Source organism: Oncorhynchus keta, chromosome 35, assembly GCF_023373465.1.
Source record: "Oncorhynchus keta strain PuntledgeMale-10-30-2019 chromosome 35, Oket_V2, whole genome shotgun sequence".
Taxonomy (NCBI): Eukaryota; Metazoa; Chordata; class Actinopteri; order Salmoniformes; family Salmonidae; genus Oncorhynchus; species Oncorhynchus keta.
The window spans coordinates 37,262,851-37,278,699 of record NC_068455.1 but is presented as its reverse complement, the minus strand read 5'-3'; the positions used below and the strand labels follow the sequence as shown (position 1 = coordinate 37,278,699).

Sequence of the window (15,849 nt, the reverse complement as noted above, 5' to 3'; positions counted from 1 at the left end):
CAGAAACACTCCCTCCCTCCACACACGCCATCACACATTACATGAATATCCTGCTACTGTGCATGGTTTGCAGAATGATAGGAACTGTATTGACAGGGTCAATAGTCTTTCGAAGGTCACACGAGCGCGCGCGCACACACACACACACAGACACACACATGCACAAATAACAGGATGTGCAGCACACACCTATAATACGCTGGCACAGATCGCATTGCATTGGCTTTGTATGTAAAAATAACAAGAGCTACACCGTTAATGTAAGTGCTATATTCCAAAGTCAGATCATTGTCACATGCCACCAGCTAATCTGGCATTTTAACTAGCTAAAGCTGAATCTGGGTCAGTTGTAACAGTTTGTATGTCTAGTCTCAGACTGTACCAGCCATATTCTATTGACTGGACTGAAAACAGACCAATAGACTGTCACAGGTTATCTAAACTTAAACTTTGCATGTGACAGTCACTTATTCTCGTCTAGTTGAACCTGGAGCACCAAATTGCTGCCTACAAACTGTAGAGACAGACTGCATTCACACCCCCCCGCCATGTTTATAACAGGCACAAACATGCGTCCTCTGTCTTAATGTTGTTCACATTCTGATTGTGCCCGCGTTTTCAGAAAAGCGTCTACACATGGTATTAAGATGTGTCTCTTATCTGTCCACTGTATCCGCGTTGTGACCAGATTCCGTAGTCTCCCTAAATGCAATATATTTGACGGATATCTTTTCAATATATTTCTATATTTTAAGACTTGGTGTCATAAATCAGTAGTGCACCGCCACCTGTCAAGGATTTTAGACGATGGGATAATGATGAATGGTTCAATGGTTTCACTGCCCAAATCTGTCTACACCTGTAAAACATCCAGACACAATGTGTGCCCGACTACTTCCTGGGGAGGCCAGGAAGATCTGATCACAATCAGATCACAATGTGCCTTTTAAACGTCTACAGCTGTCTAAAAATGTGGGGACAATCAGTATGTGGACAAGATCAGGGCAAAGGACACATGTTAGAATCAGGTATAAATGGGGCCCCTGATGTTACTCTAGAATGGAAACAATGAAGCCAGGTGGGATGGAGGGTCTTCAGCCTACCTGTCAATAACACCCAGTCAAGTATTCACATAAGTCCACGCACACATGAGAGTCAGCTGAGTCTCAGAAATGCTGGATACTTTCCATGTTGTACAATCCCTTATCTAGGCATCAGGAGCAGCAACATTTTTGAGGGCTGGGCTGGGGAAATGTAACCACTCTGAATGAAGACACACACACACACACACACACACGCACGCACGCACGCACGCACGCACAAACACACACACACACACACGTTTTACTATCTATGTGAGGACCAAATAATTGATTGAAAATCCTATTTTCCCTAACCCCTAAACCCTAACCAGAACCCTAACTCCTTACCCTAAACCTAACCCTAATTGTCAACCTAAACCTAAAATAGCATTTTGCGAAATGTCCCCACTTCTCAGACTTGTCCATGTTTTACTATCCTTGTAAAGGACGTCTGGTCACCACAAGGATAGTAAAACCAAAATCACACACACAATTTGCCACGATGTTCCCAATCCCCAGCGTATGCCAACACCTTGCATAGTATTTTAGAGTGACAGCTAGGTCCAGCTGCCTTTGTGTCAAAACGAAAGTTTAACTTACAAATGTGTGTGTAATGGCATGGTGATGTACACTTCCAATGAAGTAGTCTCATAGGCCTATGCTTATTATCTTGTGAATATAAGTCACGGATTGCGCGTCCCTGTCTTGCTCAAGGGCTGCCCCCAAACCCCTGTCATGGAACTTGCATAGCCACGGGGCAGGGAGGTAGTTTAAATCCCCATCTAAGAAAGCAATTTTATGGACCATTATTATAACCTAACAGGTCTAGCCACTAGTTTGTATGAGGTGAACAAGTGGTAGCCTAAGTTAGTGGTATAGCTGAGCCTAATGCATAGCCTACAGCATAACGGACACTATGCCCCTGTTTTGGGATAACATCCTTGAACATCCTTGAAAACATCACTGATAGATGGATACGTGTAAGGAGATTTTACGCTAGGCTACCAACCAAGTCATTTCAGATAAGTGAATATTTCTTTATTGATCATTGATCTAATAGATCAATATTTAGATCAATGATTATTTCAAGAAAGGGAGAATCCATCCAGTCTGAAGTTGCCAGGGGAAACTTGGTGTGTGTGTGTGTGTGTGTGTGTGTGTGTGTGTGTGTGTGTGTGTGTGTGTGTGTGCAGCAACGCCTGTTTAAGTGTGTTAGATCATTAGATTGATGACCATTTGTTTGTTTTGCCTCTATGTTTTACCCCCCCATACACACACAGCTGCATACACACACAACCCATCTCTACCTATGTAACTACACATACTCAAAATACCTCATCCAAGTCCGTGTGGTTCCTCCTTCTGAAAAGACCAGGGTTGGGGAGTAATGGATTACAAAAAAACGGTAACTGTAATCCATTATGTTACCAGCAGAAATATGGTCATCAGATTACAGATACTTTTGAAAAACTAGATGATTACTTTGAGGATTACTTTGAAATTCAGAAAGGATGTTTGCAAAAAAAAATCTTTGACACTTAAGTTTGTGACACCTGAGCGAGTCTGACCACAAGTCAGAGACCACTATGACGACACACCAAATGTGTTTTATGGGTCGCGGGAAAAGAGCAGGAATAGGCTTTTATAGGCTACAGTCCAAGCTATGGCTTCCAATGGTGCGACTGCTGTCGGCATCCAAAGATTATCCAACTTGAGCAAACCGCTTGGAGGTAAGGATGACAGCAGTGTAGTCTACGGCGATACGGATATCACTTATTATTTATATCATAGCGCATTGATGTGAATCCCACTGCTGATCTCTCATTTAGCTATTTGAGCTTTACAGATTGTGGTTGTTGTGGATGGATGTTCACAAATCTGAATGTGTATTTGAACCCAATAATGGTTGAATTCAAGAAGTTTAAGATGCCTATCAATCACTGCTTTTGAAGCTAGTAGACAGCCGGTGGGTGAAAAATGTGCTTGTGCAACAGCTGCATGGTGCGGATCCAAGCCTATGGAATAAAAGTTGGGCTTTTATTGCTCAATCTAATTCATGCTGATACAAGAAAAAAATCCATAGGCGTAATGGACACATGCTCAAACTTGCACACTTTTGACAGACTTAAAGGGGCAATCAGTAGCTGCTACGCCCATTTTGGGATTTATAAATGATATAATGTATATGCATTGATTCTTGAAGAATAAAACGTATAAATGCCTCATGAGTTTAGCTCAACTGTCGCGCTTCATGAGAACCTAAAATATAGGCTTGCTTTAATCCAATGTTTGTAAACATTGTAAACGTAACAAACACGGTAACGCCTCATAACATGGTTAAAGCAATCATTGTTATATCATGGATGGTCAGTCCTTGCATCCATAGCTCTGTCTATTACTCGGAGAATGGTTATATTTTTACAGGCCCATTCCTCAGCTTTTTTCCAAAACAGAGGCGGTGCGACCATTTTTAAAATGGTTTTATCTGTGGATTTGCCCTATAAAACAGCTGTATATTATCAAGATATCAAAGTGTCACCGACGAAAAAGTAAACAACAGGCCTACAGCAAATGCAGCATATGGCATTCATTTTGTAAATAGCACTTTTCAGTAGTTCTCAAAGCATGCCATTCCATGAGCGCAGCATTTCTTTTTCAACTCGAATCAGTCCTCCATGACAACAAAATCAGAAACAACAGAGTAGGTTTGGCTAATAAGGCCTTAGTTTTGGGGTCATGCTCAGGTAAAACAATTTGGCTAATCTATACTTCCATATTTCCAAGTCCTAGTCTTGAAGATCAAGGGGTATAACATTTATTGGAATGACTGGAATTCTGATAGACTTTGGTTTTTAATGTAAAGATATAATAATATGATTATATGTAGTAGAAAGCGATGTGTTAGAAGAAGCCTACATAACCAACCCATAAAGTAAAATTTAACATCCATATGACCAGCTAAGTAAAATATAACATTGATTTATCCTACAATAGATGTCATTCAATTGGTAACATACATTTTTGTCTTCTTCTCATGCCACTTAAGGGGAAAGTAATCTAAAAGTAACAGAATGTAGTCAGATTACGTTACTGAGTTCTGGTAATCCAAAGTTACGCTACTGATTACATAAATCAAATGTCTCTTCACTTGGCCCTAATACGCTTCCGTACATGAAAAATATAAAGTAATACAACCTTTTACTTTGGATGACGATTGATAGGGTAAAACAGGTGTACTAAGCTGAATTTAATTGACCATTGAAAAGCAAAGCCTTGATTCATTGTCTCAAAATCAAGAGTTGGCCTTGATGAGATACAACAACACAACCTACAAAACACCCATCGGTGTCACTAAAAAACTGCAGGCTTCGTCCGGCCTTGTCGGCACTGTGATTGTGTCAGTGATTATGTGTTGGGGATGGAGTGATGCCTAAAGCATCCATTTTACCTGGAGGGTTAGAGAGACATCTGTCAACATAGAGAAGTGTAGGGAGGGACCAACATACTGTCACTCAGAGGGATAGTTGTGATATGGTGACTGTGACCTTGCCATGACGACTCAGTCATTGAGTTTAAATGGCTGTTAACCTTTTAGTTTCTGTATGTATTTTTAAGTAAAGCATAAAGGAACTAGGCAAACAACACATTTAATTCAGGTGAGCAAATTCGCTAGGATCTCTCAACCTTGGTTTCGGTTCATGACATGCACATTCTATTTCATTGCAGACAAGTTTTTAAGGTTTCTAGTTCTCTAGACTCCAGAACCAGTCAGCCATGACAGTTCAATTCCAAACACATCTCCCAACCCTTTGGAAAGCTTTGGGCGATATGCTTTACACATCTTGAGCTCATAGAGACTGTCCCACTGTCCACTGTCCCACTCCTCGTAACTCCTCCCTCTCACTCACTCACTCCCCCCACCCATCCCTCACTCCAACCTCACCCCATCCCCTTCCTCATTCCATCCCTCTTTTTGCTCCCTCTCTCCGACCTCACCCTCTACTCTGTCTCTACCTGCAGGGCCCTGTCTGATACTCTCTCTTAATCCACTCAAACTCACACAAGCGCTCAATATGAGAATGGTCAATACCTAGGATAGCACAGAAAAGACTCCCCTCAACCTTTGCCATGACCGATCAGAGTTTATAATTGTACTTTTTATGCTTTTGACAACAGTCCTTCATGCTCTCCACTGACAGGCCTTGTGCCATATGTAAGAGTTTTACAGAACCTCCCCCATGGGAGTGAAGCAGGGCCAACACCGGTTTAGGAATCCAGACAGCAATACTGTCTGTCAGTAGGGGATGATGTCAAAAGGGCTGATATGGACAGAATGGTGAATTCTTATCTAATGGTCCTAAAGTAGGGAACTATTTGTAAATGCTTTGCTTGCTAAGTGCATTCCACTGGAGTGACTCTGATGATCTCGGGAACACGGAACAGGTAGTGAAATCAATTATGTCACATCGGAGAAGATTTATGCAGATTTATCTGGTAAAGAACAGTAATATGAATCATCGAGCAAGGAATGTTTAAATAAGAGAAAAATGGATTGGACCTAGAGCAATCGAGTATGTCTATACAGAGAGGATGATAATGCATTTCGCTACACTACAAGCATTTCGCTACACTCGCATTAACATCTGCTAACCATGTGTATGTGACAAATACATTTGAAAAGTGATTTGATTTGGTTCATCTACATATTCTGTTCTATGATTGAAACGTGTCAGCTGATGAGCTTCGTGACTGTGTCTGCGTGGTGCGTCTCGCCACAATATTACCAGTCAATCATTGTGGCATCTTTCCTTTCGCTTTACAAGAAGTTTCATACAAACACTCTCCCCGGGCGAGCTGGGATCAAAGGGAAAGCAGGGAGCCGGTTACAGACCACGAATAGACTGTCTCTGCAGCATTTGGCAGTAAGGCTACATCTGTTTGTTGTTCTGAGTTCCCATGGCAAACTCCATCAACAGAAATGCAAATAACCCTTTACTAGAGATACTGTATGTGTCCGCTTCTACAGGAGACAACTGATTTCATACACTCTCTACCTGAAACTGCCACATTCCCGCAAAACCAATAACCAATAACATCAAAACATCCAAACTCATAATGAATTAATATATGAATCATATTATCACAGTCTTAACAATGGAAATCTCCTACAGGTAGAATAACACATAACATTAACTTCAGGGAACTAAACTGGAATGTATCTCCTAGGAAATCTCCAGCAAATACGCAAAACAAAGGTAGTTGAAACCTTGGCAAACATAAACCGGTAGGTCAATTGTACTATGGCCAATGGCCATGTATAGCTAGTTGTCCAGGGGCACAGCCTACTCTTTGCTTAAAACAACTACCCTTTCAGTAGTAGATAATGAAGACACGAGACAAAGACGACCGGTATACACACTCCCATAGAAGATCATTTGGGGATTTGAGAGCAGACTACTTTAACCATCCGTAGGAAACAATGATATTAGTGTCACAAAGAGGACCCTCCTTCCCGTTGTTACAGTACAAACCCATTGTAAATGAGTCATAACCCATACCATAACCTTGCGTGTGTTAATTAGGAGCACAGGTAGGCCTATAAGCTACAAGCGTAGGAGTGTAGGAGCAATCCTACAGTGTGAAGGGAAACCACAGGTGTTGTGTTAGAATCCACTTCTCATGTATCATACAACCTGCTTGGCCCTGTCTACACCCTCCCCCAGGCACTCACCACAACCTGGCTGTTACGCATCATACTGGAGATCCTGTCAGTACAGAGCCTAGTAAGATTATAGAGCAGTAGTACTCAACGATACTGATAGAGACTTGTCTGTGAGGCTCACAGACAATGTTCCCTCGAAGTTGAGCAGATGCGTGGGAGCACAGCTCCCCAGGGACTGCTGTGCAGAAGAAAGATCAGCCCCGGCAGATAAGCACCAGATTGAACTTTCTAGAGTTTCCCCCCTTAGTTAACACCATTAAGGTTTTCTCTTTACTGTGGGAATTGTGATCGAATCAACGCAATATTAGCCACTTTCAACGCAACATCCCGCTGCGAGAGATGTGGTTGCAGGCAGAACACATCGGAGTAGGATTCTATTGCATTCACAGGCAGGACTCAGTCCTGTTCTCTACACAGACCGTTGCGCCATAACAGCAGTTGGCCTATGCAAATAGACCATTGCCATAATGCATCTGTGCCATTCACTTTGAAATGGGCTGTGTTTACAGCATGAGCGGTCGTGAGTAAATGCGCTTGTTTTGAGACCAAAGCGAGAGCTGCATGTAGCCACGTGTGCACATTTGCTCATATCCTTTGCTAGTTAAGAGAGTTTTTAGCCCAGTTATAGATCCTTTGTAGTCAGCAATGGCGGAGGGAATGCTTCCTACAGGAGCACAAAACATGTGCATTTCTAGCCATTTTTGAAAAACAAGTCAGGTAAAGAGCTTTTTTTTGTCTTAAAGGGGCAGTGTTGTATTATGAGACAGGCTTGAATAAACTAAATAGCCAACAGCCAGAGGGCAGCATAATTGGTCTGATTCTCTGTTATAATGGTATGGGAATAATAATGCATTTTATTTTGTAAAGTGGTTTCTTGCATCAAACAACACACATCTTCTAGTCACCTCCTTGTCTGAAGGACAAGTGGATAAACAGGTTCATGTCAAGCCCTGCATGTTGTTTTTTTTTCAAAAGTCTCATGGAATGTAGGCCTACATTTAACACCACACATTGGCTTCTACTGTAGGCTGAATGATAGAACGGCTATTTCCATGTTATGGGATGCATTTTCTCCATTGTTTTTGTTGGTACTTTAGGGCACTCTGGTAGACCTACATTATAATCATCCACAGTAGCCTACTTGACCACTGTCTGAAACTGTATCTTAAAGTGGGTACAGCATCAGTGTTCACACTAAACGCACGCTGGAAGTTGCATAGAATATTCACAACGTTCGAGTTTGCGCTCAGAAGACCTGAAATTTGCTCAGTGCCAAAACAACTTGAGGGAACATCGCTCATAACCAGAAGCTTTGATATACTGCCATTGTGTCAGTGAAGCAGGCATGCTGGGGGAGCATGTCTGTCCAACACTTCAACTGGGATACACAGTGCAGTACTGGTTCAATCCCAATTAGCCGCAGGCTTGGAAATATAAAAGACAGGGACATAAACAAGATGCCGTAACTCAAAACTCACAAAGCACAGAAAGAAAGCAACTGCACCACAATCAGAGTGTCCCCTTTTTGTCACAAGGCACCATTTACAGTACATTACTGAAAGCAATCCATCAGTTCTATAGTATGATAAGCAGATCACTTATCTAAGCTGTAAGGCCGTGAATGTTTGGTCAAACTGTGCAAACGGACTATATGGGTCACATCTAAAACAGATACATCCCTTCCCACTATTCAACATTATGAGCGTGTGGCACTCTGTTTTGGATTGGTGTTCGGTCGTATAATTCCAGTATGGGTGGGCAGAAAAATGAAAGGGTGCTTGTTTTGTTGAAGAAATGATAGTGGAACCACTGAAGGGCATGGATTATTAAGTTAATGATGCTAACATTTGGGTGGATGCATGAGGGCCTGTGTCACAGTGCACTGGTATAGTATGTGACATGTCTTTGGTAATCCAAAACCATACATTCAAGCATGCTGGAGCCACGAGCTATACCTTTCTGGCTTTCGGTCTGGCAACTGGGCTACAATCCAAAATCATTACACATCCCGTTCCTATAACTGCCTTGTATAGAATTTCAGCTGAGGACCATTTGAAACCTTGCATTGACAACTGTTTTGAGCCCAAGTGCCATTCAAAGTGGAGAAAAAATTATTGTGACACCTATACCTGATGATTGAGAATAGAGAACAGTACTAGGGTGCTATAAATAGGTTTGTTTGTATAGGGGTGTTGTTGACAGAGTACGGTAGAAGGTTTAGGATTTTTAAAGCATATCTCTGAAAACATATCTGAACAAAGCTATGTTACTGTACGTAAACTGAATGGTCTGTGTTTCTTTGACCTACGATGAACAAACAAACACAGGACAGAACGTAAGTCCACCTGACAGTCTGTGATGACAGTCACAAACTGGTGATGTCACTGCGGCATTGCGATGAAAAGTTACAGCGGCTCTCCTCTAACCTCAAGAACAGATAGGATCTGTTAGTGTACATTTACGGGGACTCTGAAAACGTCTTCTGTCTCAAATGTAATTTGCTGAACGAGTGCGTGCGTGCCTGCGTTTGTGCGCGTGAGTCATATTCCTCCCTGGCTGGCCTGCAGGGATCACTGAGCTCAAGTTGATAGGATTGCACTGCATGGTCCTACGGGTGCAACAGGTTTCTGATCCACTATTCAAATATGATGTAAGGCTGGCCAGGCCACCTCCGCAGCCTAATACATGATCCACACTACATCATCATCATCATCACACCGGATTAGTCACTAGTCAAAGTTCAATGCTAAAACATCAAACGTGTATAAGGAAACAACACTTTCTCTGAATTAACGCATGCACACTTGCCAGGCCAGTTACACTGGAAAGCACCACGTTCGTGAGAGTCCCACCATAAGGGTTTCTAATGTATCTGTCTGACAGTGGAACCCAGTTAGGTTATGGTTGACTGTCATCATCTAGTAGGGAGAGTTGTTGGGGTGTGCTATGGAGTTTGGTTTATAATGGAAAACATGTGCAGTACACTTGCATAGCCATGAGGAGAGTCTATAGCTTTCTGAAAGTAATAGTATTTACACCACATAGTAACACAGACATCCAGGTTGCATAGATGCAAGTGTGACAGTGACTATCTGCTGTTCGTGTTCAATGGTTCCTGCCCTGAATGCTGATTCCATGAAAGCTGTGGTATATCAGACCGTATACCACGGGTATTTGTACTGCTCTAATTACGTTTGTAACATGTTAATAATAGCAATAAGGCTCCTCTGGGTTTGTGATATATGGCCGATATACCACGGCTAAAGGTGTGGCACTCCACGTTGTGTCGGTCACACTTTACCCGAAAACATTACCGCCGCCTTAAGGATGGCATAATCATGAAATAACCGCCATGACGTGATAAACCATGTATGGCTTCAAAACACATTGAGACACATTTCCTCAACCCCATCCAGACTGTTAAAAATGACAGACTGGACACTTAAATCCATCCAAACCATTTAAGAGCAAACAAACAATAAAACACAGTTTAACACAGGGCTATCCAACCCTGTTCCTTGAGAGATACTGTCTTCTAGGTTTTTCACTCCAACCCTAATCTAGCATGATGGAGTGAATCTAACTGATTCTCATTAGCTGGAGGATAAACTGAATCAGGATATCTACAACCAGGGTTGGAGTAAAAACCTACAGGAGGATGGCTCTCCAGGAAGATGGTTGGATAACCCTGGGTTAACATAAGCTTCCCATTTAAATGTTCACCTAATTTACCCCGTTACCCTTCTCACACCTTGTTATTGCCTTTCCCATTGTTATACTGCTGCTTGCTGGTAAATTCCCCATTACGTTGCAGATGGAAGGATGTCGATCACGACCCAAACTTCAGATCAAACTTGTCTCCCTTCAAACAGTGACCAAAACCTGAGCAAGACCAGACTAGGTGAGCAGGAACTCGACACCTCACTAGTTTACCTATGCAAACTGCCACAAGGGAAAAGATACACTCTGCTTTGCGTTTAGAACGACATGAATACATCAAAAACGCATTCAGTCGACAAACACCTCAAGTGCAGTAATACACGTGAGACCATAATTGGAGGAATGAGTTTAACTTGAGAAACATATGTCTGGTCTAGTGGTGGTTTGTCACAGTATTAGCTATAGTGTTACCTGGAATACCATAGAGTTGTTATGTATTGTAGGCCTGACTGAAATACAGGATTAACTGGGACTGTAATCTATTATACTATAGTATGCACATACAGTAAGTATTTGAGGAGCTCACTTTATCTTTATGAGAGTACAAATGGGAGAGTGCAGGTGGAGAATTAAACCCTAACTGCAGATTACCTGGCCTGATCCCAGATATGCTTGTGCTATCTTGCCAACTCCTCATGACTCATTGTTTTGTGTCAAAATTAAGCAGTTGGCAAGAATTCATGCTTTATCCAGCGCATCATATCAGATAGGCCCATTTCTGTTGAAATCCAGTAGCCAATCCCAACAACATTGCTAACCAACGCAACACACACACACACACACACACACACACACACACACACACACACACACACACACACACACACACACACACACACACACACACACACACACACACACACACACACAATAGCTGTTGTAACACTGCAGATTATGATGCATTTATACATTAAAGTAGCCAGTTCTTATAATAATTGCACCCCATACAAGACAGTCAGTCAATAGAGGATCTGTGACAACTATGCAGGGATTTAAAACATATTCTAAACTGGGTGGTTTGAGCCCTGAATGCTGATTGACTGACAGCTGTGGTATATCAGACCGTATACCAAAGGTATGACAAAACATTTATTTTTAATTAAGTTGTTAACCAGTTTATAATAGCAATACGGCACCTCAGGGGTTTGTGGAATATGGCCATTATACCACGGCTAGGGGCTGTATCCAGGCACTCTACGTTGCGTCGTGCTTAAGAACAGCCCTTAGCCTTGGTATATTGGCCATATACTACACCATCTCAGGCCTTATTGATTAAATATATTCTTAATCACATCTCTTATTGCAAATAGCCTGTTTTTCAATACAATCCCCTATTATTGAATATGGAGGTGAGCTTTAAGGCAAATAATCATACTGTTAAAATCAGTCAATTTGATTTGTTGTCAGAAGTATTACTCTGCCTGAGGTAGGCCTACCTGTATCATAGCCTAAATTGTGGCCTACATTTGTGCACCAAGCTGGCACTGACAGGTATCAATAGAGGTAGCACTGCAGGGTAAGATATGTCATCCATTCTGTCATAATGGCATGACTCATTGGGGTAAATAAGGATAGGTTTGCCTATCTATTTTATGTCTTACCTTTAAGTGCGAGAGCTAGGCTACCTACATAAACAGTGTAGCCTGTTCAACAAATCAAGGTGATAATAGGCCGACCCCAGTCCCCACACATTTTCATAAAGATTATAATTTACATGTTACTGCTGAAGCTGTCGAGCTCGTCGGCACCGGTACAGAACAATGGGTCGTCGATGCTCCCTGAGTCCTTGGAGCGTTTCTTCTTGAGTTTAAAGGACAGGAACCGTTTCTTCTTCTTTTTCTCCTCGCTCGGCGGGCTTGTAGGTAGAATATCACCGGGAAACGTTCCATCTTTGGGGCTGACAAGTCCGCGACTCGACCGTAAAGGGCTTGAAGGCTCTCCATCTACATATGAAGTTGCATCTATAAATGTATTATTTCCTCCGTCCTTGTTTACTTTATCCAGAGACTTTGTTTTATGAAACAAATTATTTATTTTAAATGTTCCAGATTTACTCATGGTTGCCCGAAATTATGCTTTTCAATTAAATCGATAATACATTGAATTGAAAATATTATACAGAAATCGAAATAAGAAACCCAAAAAGTTGATGGAACCGATCCACGCAGACTACTTGCAAGCTATAGCAAGATTTTTTTTAAAACGCATGCCAAGTGGTCAAGAGCGCATTTGCAAATGCGCAGGGAGCGCAGGTGATTAAAGTCTGTCTCAGTGGAACTCCTAAATCTCTTAACTCCCAAACTGCGGAGTGTCGTCTTCCGGTTTCGAAAAGGGTTCCAGCACACAGGTAGCCTTTCTTTTGTTCACTTTCAGAGCCACCCGCAGCTACAGTTAAAGGGTGCTCATATTTGTCACAGTGATAACCAATGATGTATATATACGTCATTGTATACAAAACCAAAAATAATTATGATGATTCATTTTCGTACATGAATCATACATTGCTCAAGCAGAGCTGTATCCACATATCTGACAATATTGCAAATAGTAGGCAAAACTTTTTTGTCCAAAGCCTTTTGTCCTTTACTTGTAGGCCTATGCCAATACAATACCAAAATATTTCAGTTATAAAGGGTGTTTGATTTGGACAAGAAAAAAATGGTATACTTTGTGTCTCACATAAAAATGTAGGCTATGCTATATACATCCAAACTGTGTTAAGTGGGCATTTTGTGGCATAATAGCCAAATTACTGGGCAAAACCTTTCTCAATAGTTGCATTTTCTGCATGTTGGCCCTCCCTGCTGGCCATATTTGGAATGTTCAAGATCAAATTGATATATTTATTCACATGGCAGAATACAATTGAGATCTGGAAGAACCAGAGGACCAGTTTCCACAGGAACTACAATGGCATGAAACAATCCAAATTGACCTCTACCCCCAACCATATTCACTTTAGGGGAGGATTTAAAATGCCATCTCCCTGCCTCGGCTCTGTCGCTCAGAGGCGGAGGAAGTCAATTATTTATCTGGATAGGCCAGAAAATGTGACACATCCAGTGGCGATTTTAGCATGTAAATCTTGGTGGGGCAAAGTTCCCATATTTGTTTTAGATGCATGCCAGCAAAGACACTACACAACACAACACTAAACAATACATTAATTGCACTATAACGGCGACAAGCGGTGCCCACAAGCTGTTAGGGCCTACATAAAACTGTCCCCAACAGCAGAGCTTTCCTTCCAGCACAATGGAGTGAATCCTTACCACTGCTACACCTGGCTATCAGCGGAACCTTGTCTGGCAGCGAAACAATTAATTCAGCCTTGTTTAGTGCCTTTTTTTAAAAACAAAGCTGACATGGCTGACTTGCATAAACAAATGTGGTTTCTACGGACAATTGAGATGTACAAACTATGGCATAAGGGAACGATGAGCAGATAAGAGGCATTCCGTAATTTAGATTAAGACATTAATGAGCGATCTACAGCACTTTTGAAATGTACAGCGACCGAATGCAGAACATGGGCTGCTCTTACAGTTTTTTCCCTGTACACCAAGTCAGAACCGTAGGATAAATAATGGGGGCATATAAGCAGACAGCTTTGTGGGTTGGCGCGCCCCCTTGGGTTGTGCCGTGGCGGAGAACTTTGTGGGCTATACTCGGCCTTGTCTCCGGATGGTAAATTGGTGGTTGAAGATATCCCTCTAGTGGTGTGGGGGCTGTGCTTTGGCAAAGTGGGTGGGGTTATATCCTTCCTGTTTGGCCCTGTCCGGGGGAGTACTCGGATGGAGCCACAGTGTCTCCTGACCCCTCCTGTCTCAGCCTCCAGTATTTATGCTGCAGTAGTTTATGTGTCGGGGGGCTAGGGTCAGTTTGTTATATCTGGAGTACTTCTCATGTCCTATACAGTGTCCTGTGTGAATTTAAGTATGCTCTCTCTAATTCTCTCTTTCTCTCTTTCTTTCTCTCTCTCGGAGGACCTGAGCCCTAGGACCATGCCTCAGGACTACCTGACATGATGACTCCTTGCTGTCCCCAGTCCACCTGGCCGTGCTGCTGCTCCAATTTCAACTGTTCTGCCTGTGATTATTATTATTTGACCATGCTGGTCATTTATGAACATTTGAACATCTTGGCCATGTTCTGTTACAATCTCCACCCGGCACAGCCAGAAGAGGACTGGCCACCTGGTTCCTGGTAGCCTGGTTCCTCTCTAGGTTTCTTCCTGGGTTTTGGCCTTTCTAGGGAGTTTTTTCTAGGGAGTTTTTTTTTCTAGCCACCGTGCTTCTACAACTGCATTGCTTGCTGTTTGGGTTTTTAGGCTGGGTTTCTGTACATCACTTTGAGATATCAGCTGATGTATGAAGGGCTATATAAATACATTTGATTTGATTTGAATAAAATCTCTTACAATATTAGATGATGACATTTCTCAAAAACAGGTTATAGACTACAGTACATGTGCAGCACCACAGAGTCAGAACAGTAACGTTAAGTGAAATTAGGAGGTGAAAATAGACCAAATTATTAGGGTGAGGCACATGTGCTACAAACAGCTTACTACACAACATAATAATAATAATACATACACTTAGTATTGCTTTCTTAGCTACAGTACACATATCTCCCTTGCATATTTTATGCAGCAGCATACAATACATTTTTGGACTCACCTTGGCTTGTGATATGCTCACTTAAACATGAGGGTGGTCCTAATTTATAGTGAATGCTATCTGGCTAAGGGATACTCCTTTCTCAAGTAAACAGCCCTTTGTGAAGAGTTCCTAAGATCTGTGGTTCGTCATATAAGTTGAGAGGGGTGTATCTTGGCTATAAAATATATTTTTTATTTTTCTGTAGTCACGTTTCAATGGTTCATTAGAGATAGCGCATCATTGAAAGTAAAAAAAGGCTATTGCAAAACTATTATTATTATTAAAGATGTAATTTAAGTATAACTCTGACTGGTGTGTAGTTTGTAACTCTCCTCATTTGGTAAAGCAGAAAAATGCCACCACACATTCCCTGGATTTATGGTGGGAACTCCGAAGAAAAAAAACACAGCCACTCCATTGAATAGCATGCTACTGGTTGCTTTGCAATGCTTGCAGTTAGTCACTGACTCCTTCCAAATGACTCATTGTTGAATTTGCGATTTCCAACTTGTTGTGTAATCTTTATGTCCAATGGCCGATGAGCACCGATACGTTTTATATATAATTCCTCTTTATTATTTCTCTTCATATGACAAGGATTAAAAAGGATTTCCCAGGAGATTGTCAACTTGATTCATGATGATGACTGCAAGCTAAGACT

At 41.8% G+C, this 15,849-nt stretch overlaps 1 protein-coding gene across 1 annotated transcript in view; it reads right to left on the bottom strand.

The window, feature by feature from the left end:
• The window catches only part of LOC118368459 (uncharacterized), a 56,121-nt gene extending 43,617 nt beyond the window's left edge, over positions 1–12,504 (bottom strand). The window contains exon 1 of the mRNA XM_035752580.2: positions 12,239–12,504. Within this exon, the coding sequence (XP_035608473.2) occupies positions 12,239–12,240 (2 nt within the window). The 5' untranslated portion in view covers positions 12,241–12,504. The remainder of the gene's footprint in view (positions 1–12,238) is intronic.
• Between the last annotated feature and the right edge of the window lie 3,345 nt (positions 12,505–15,849).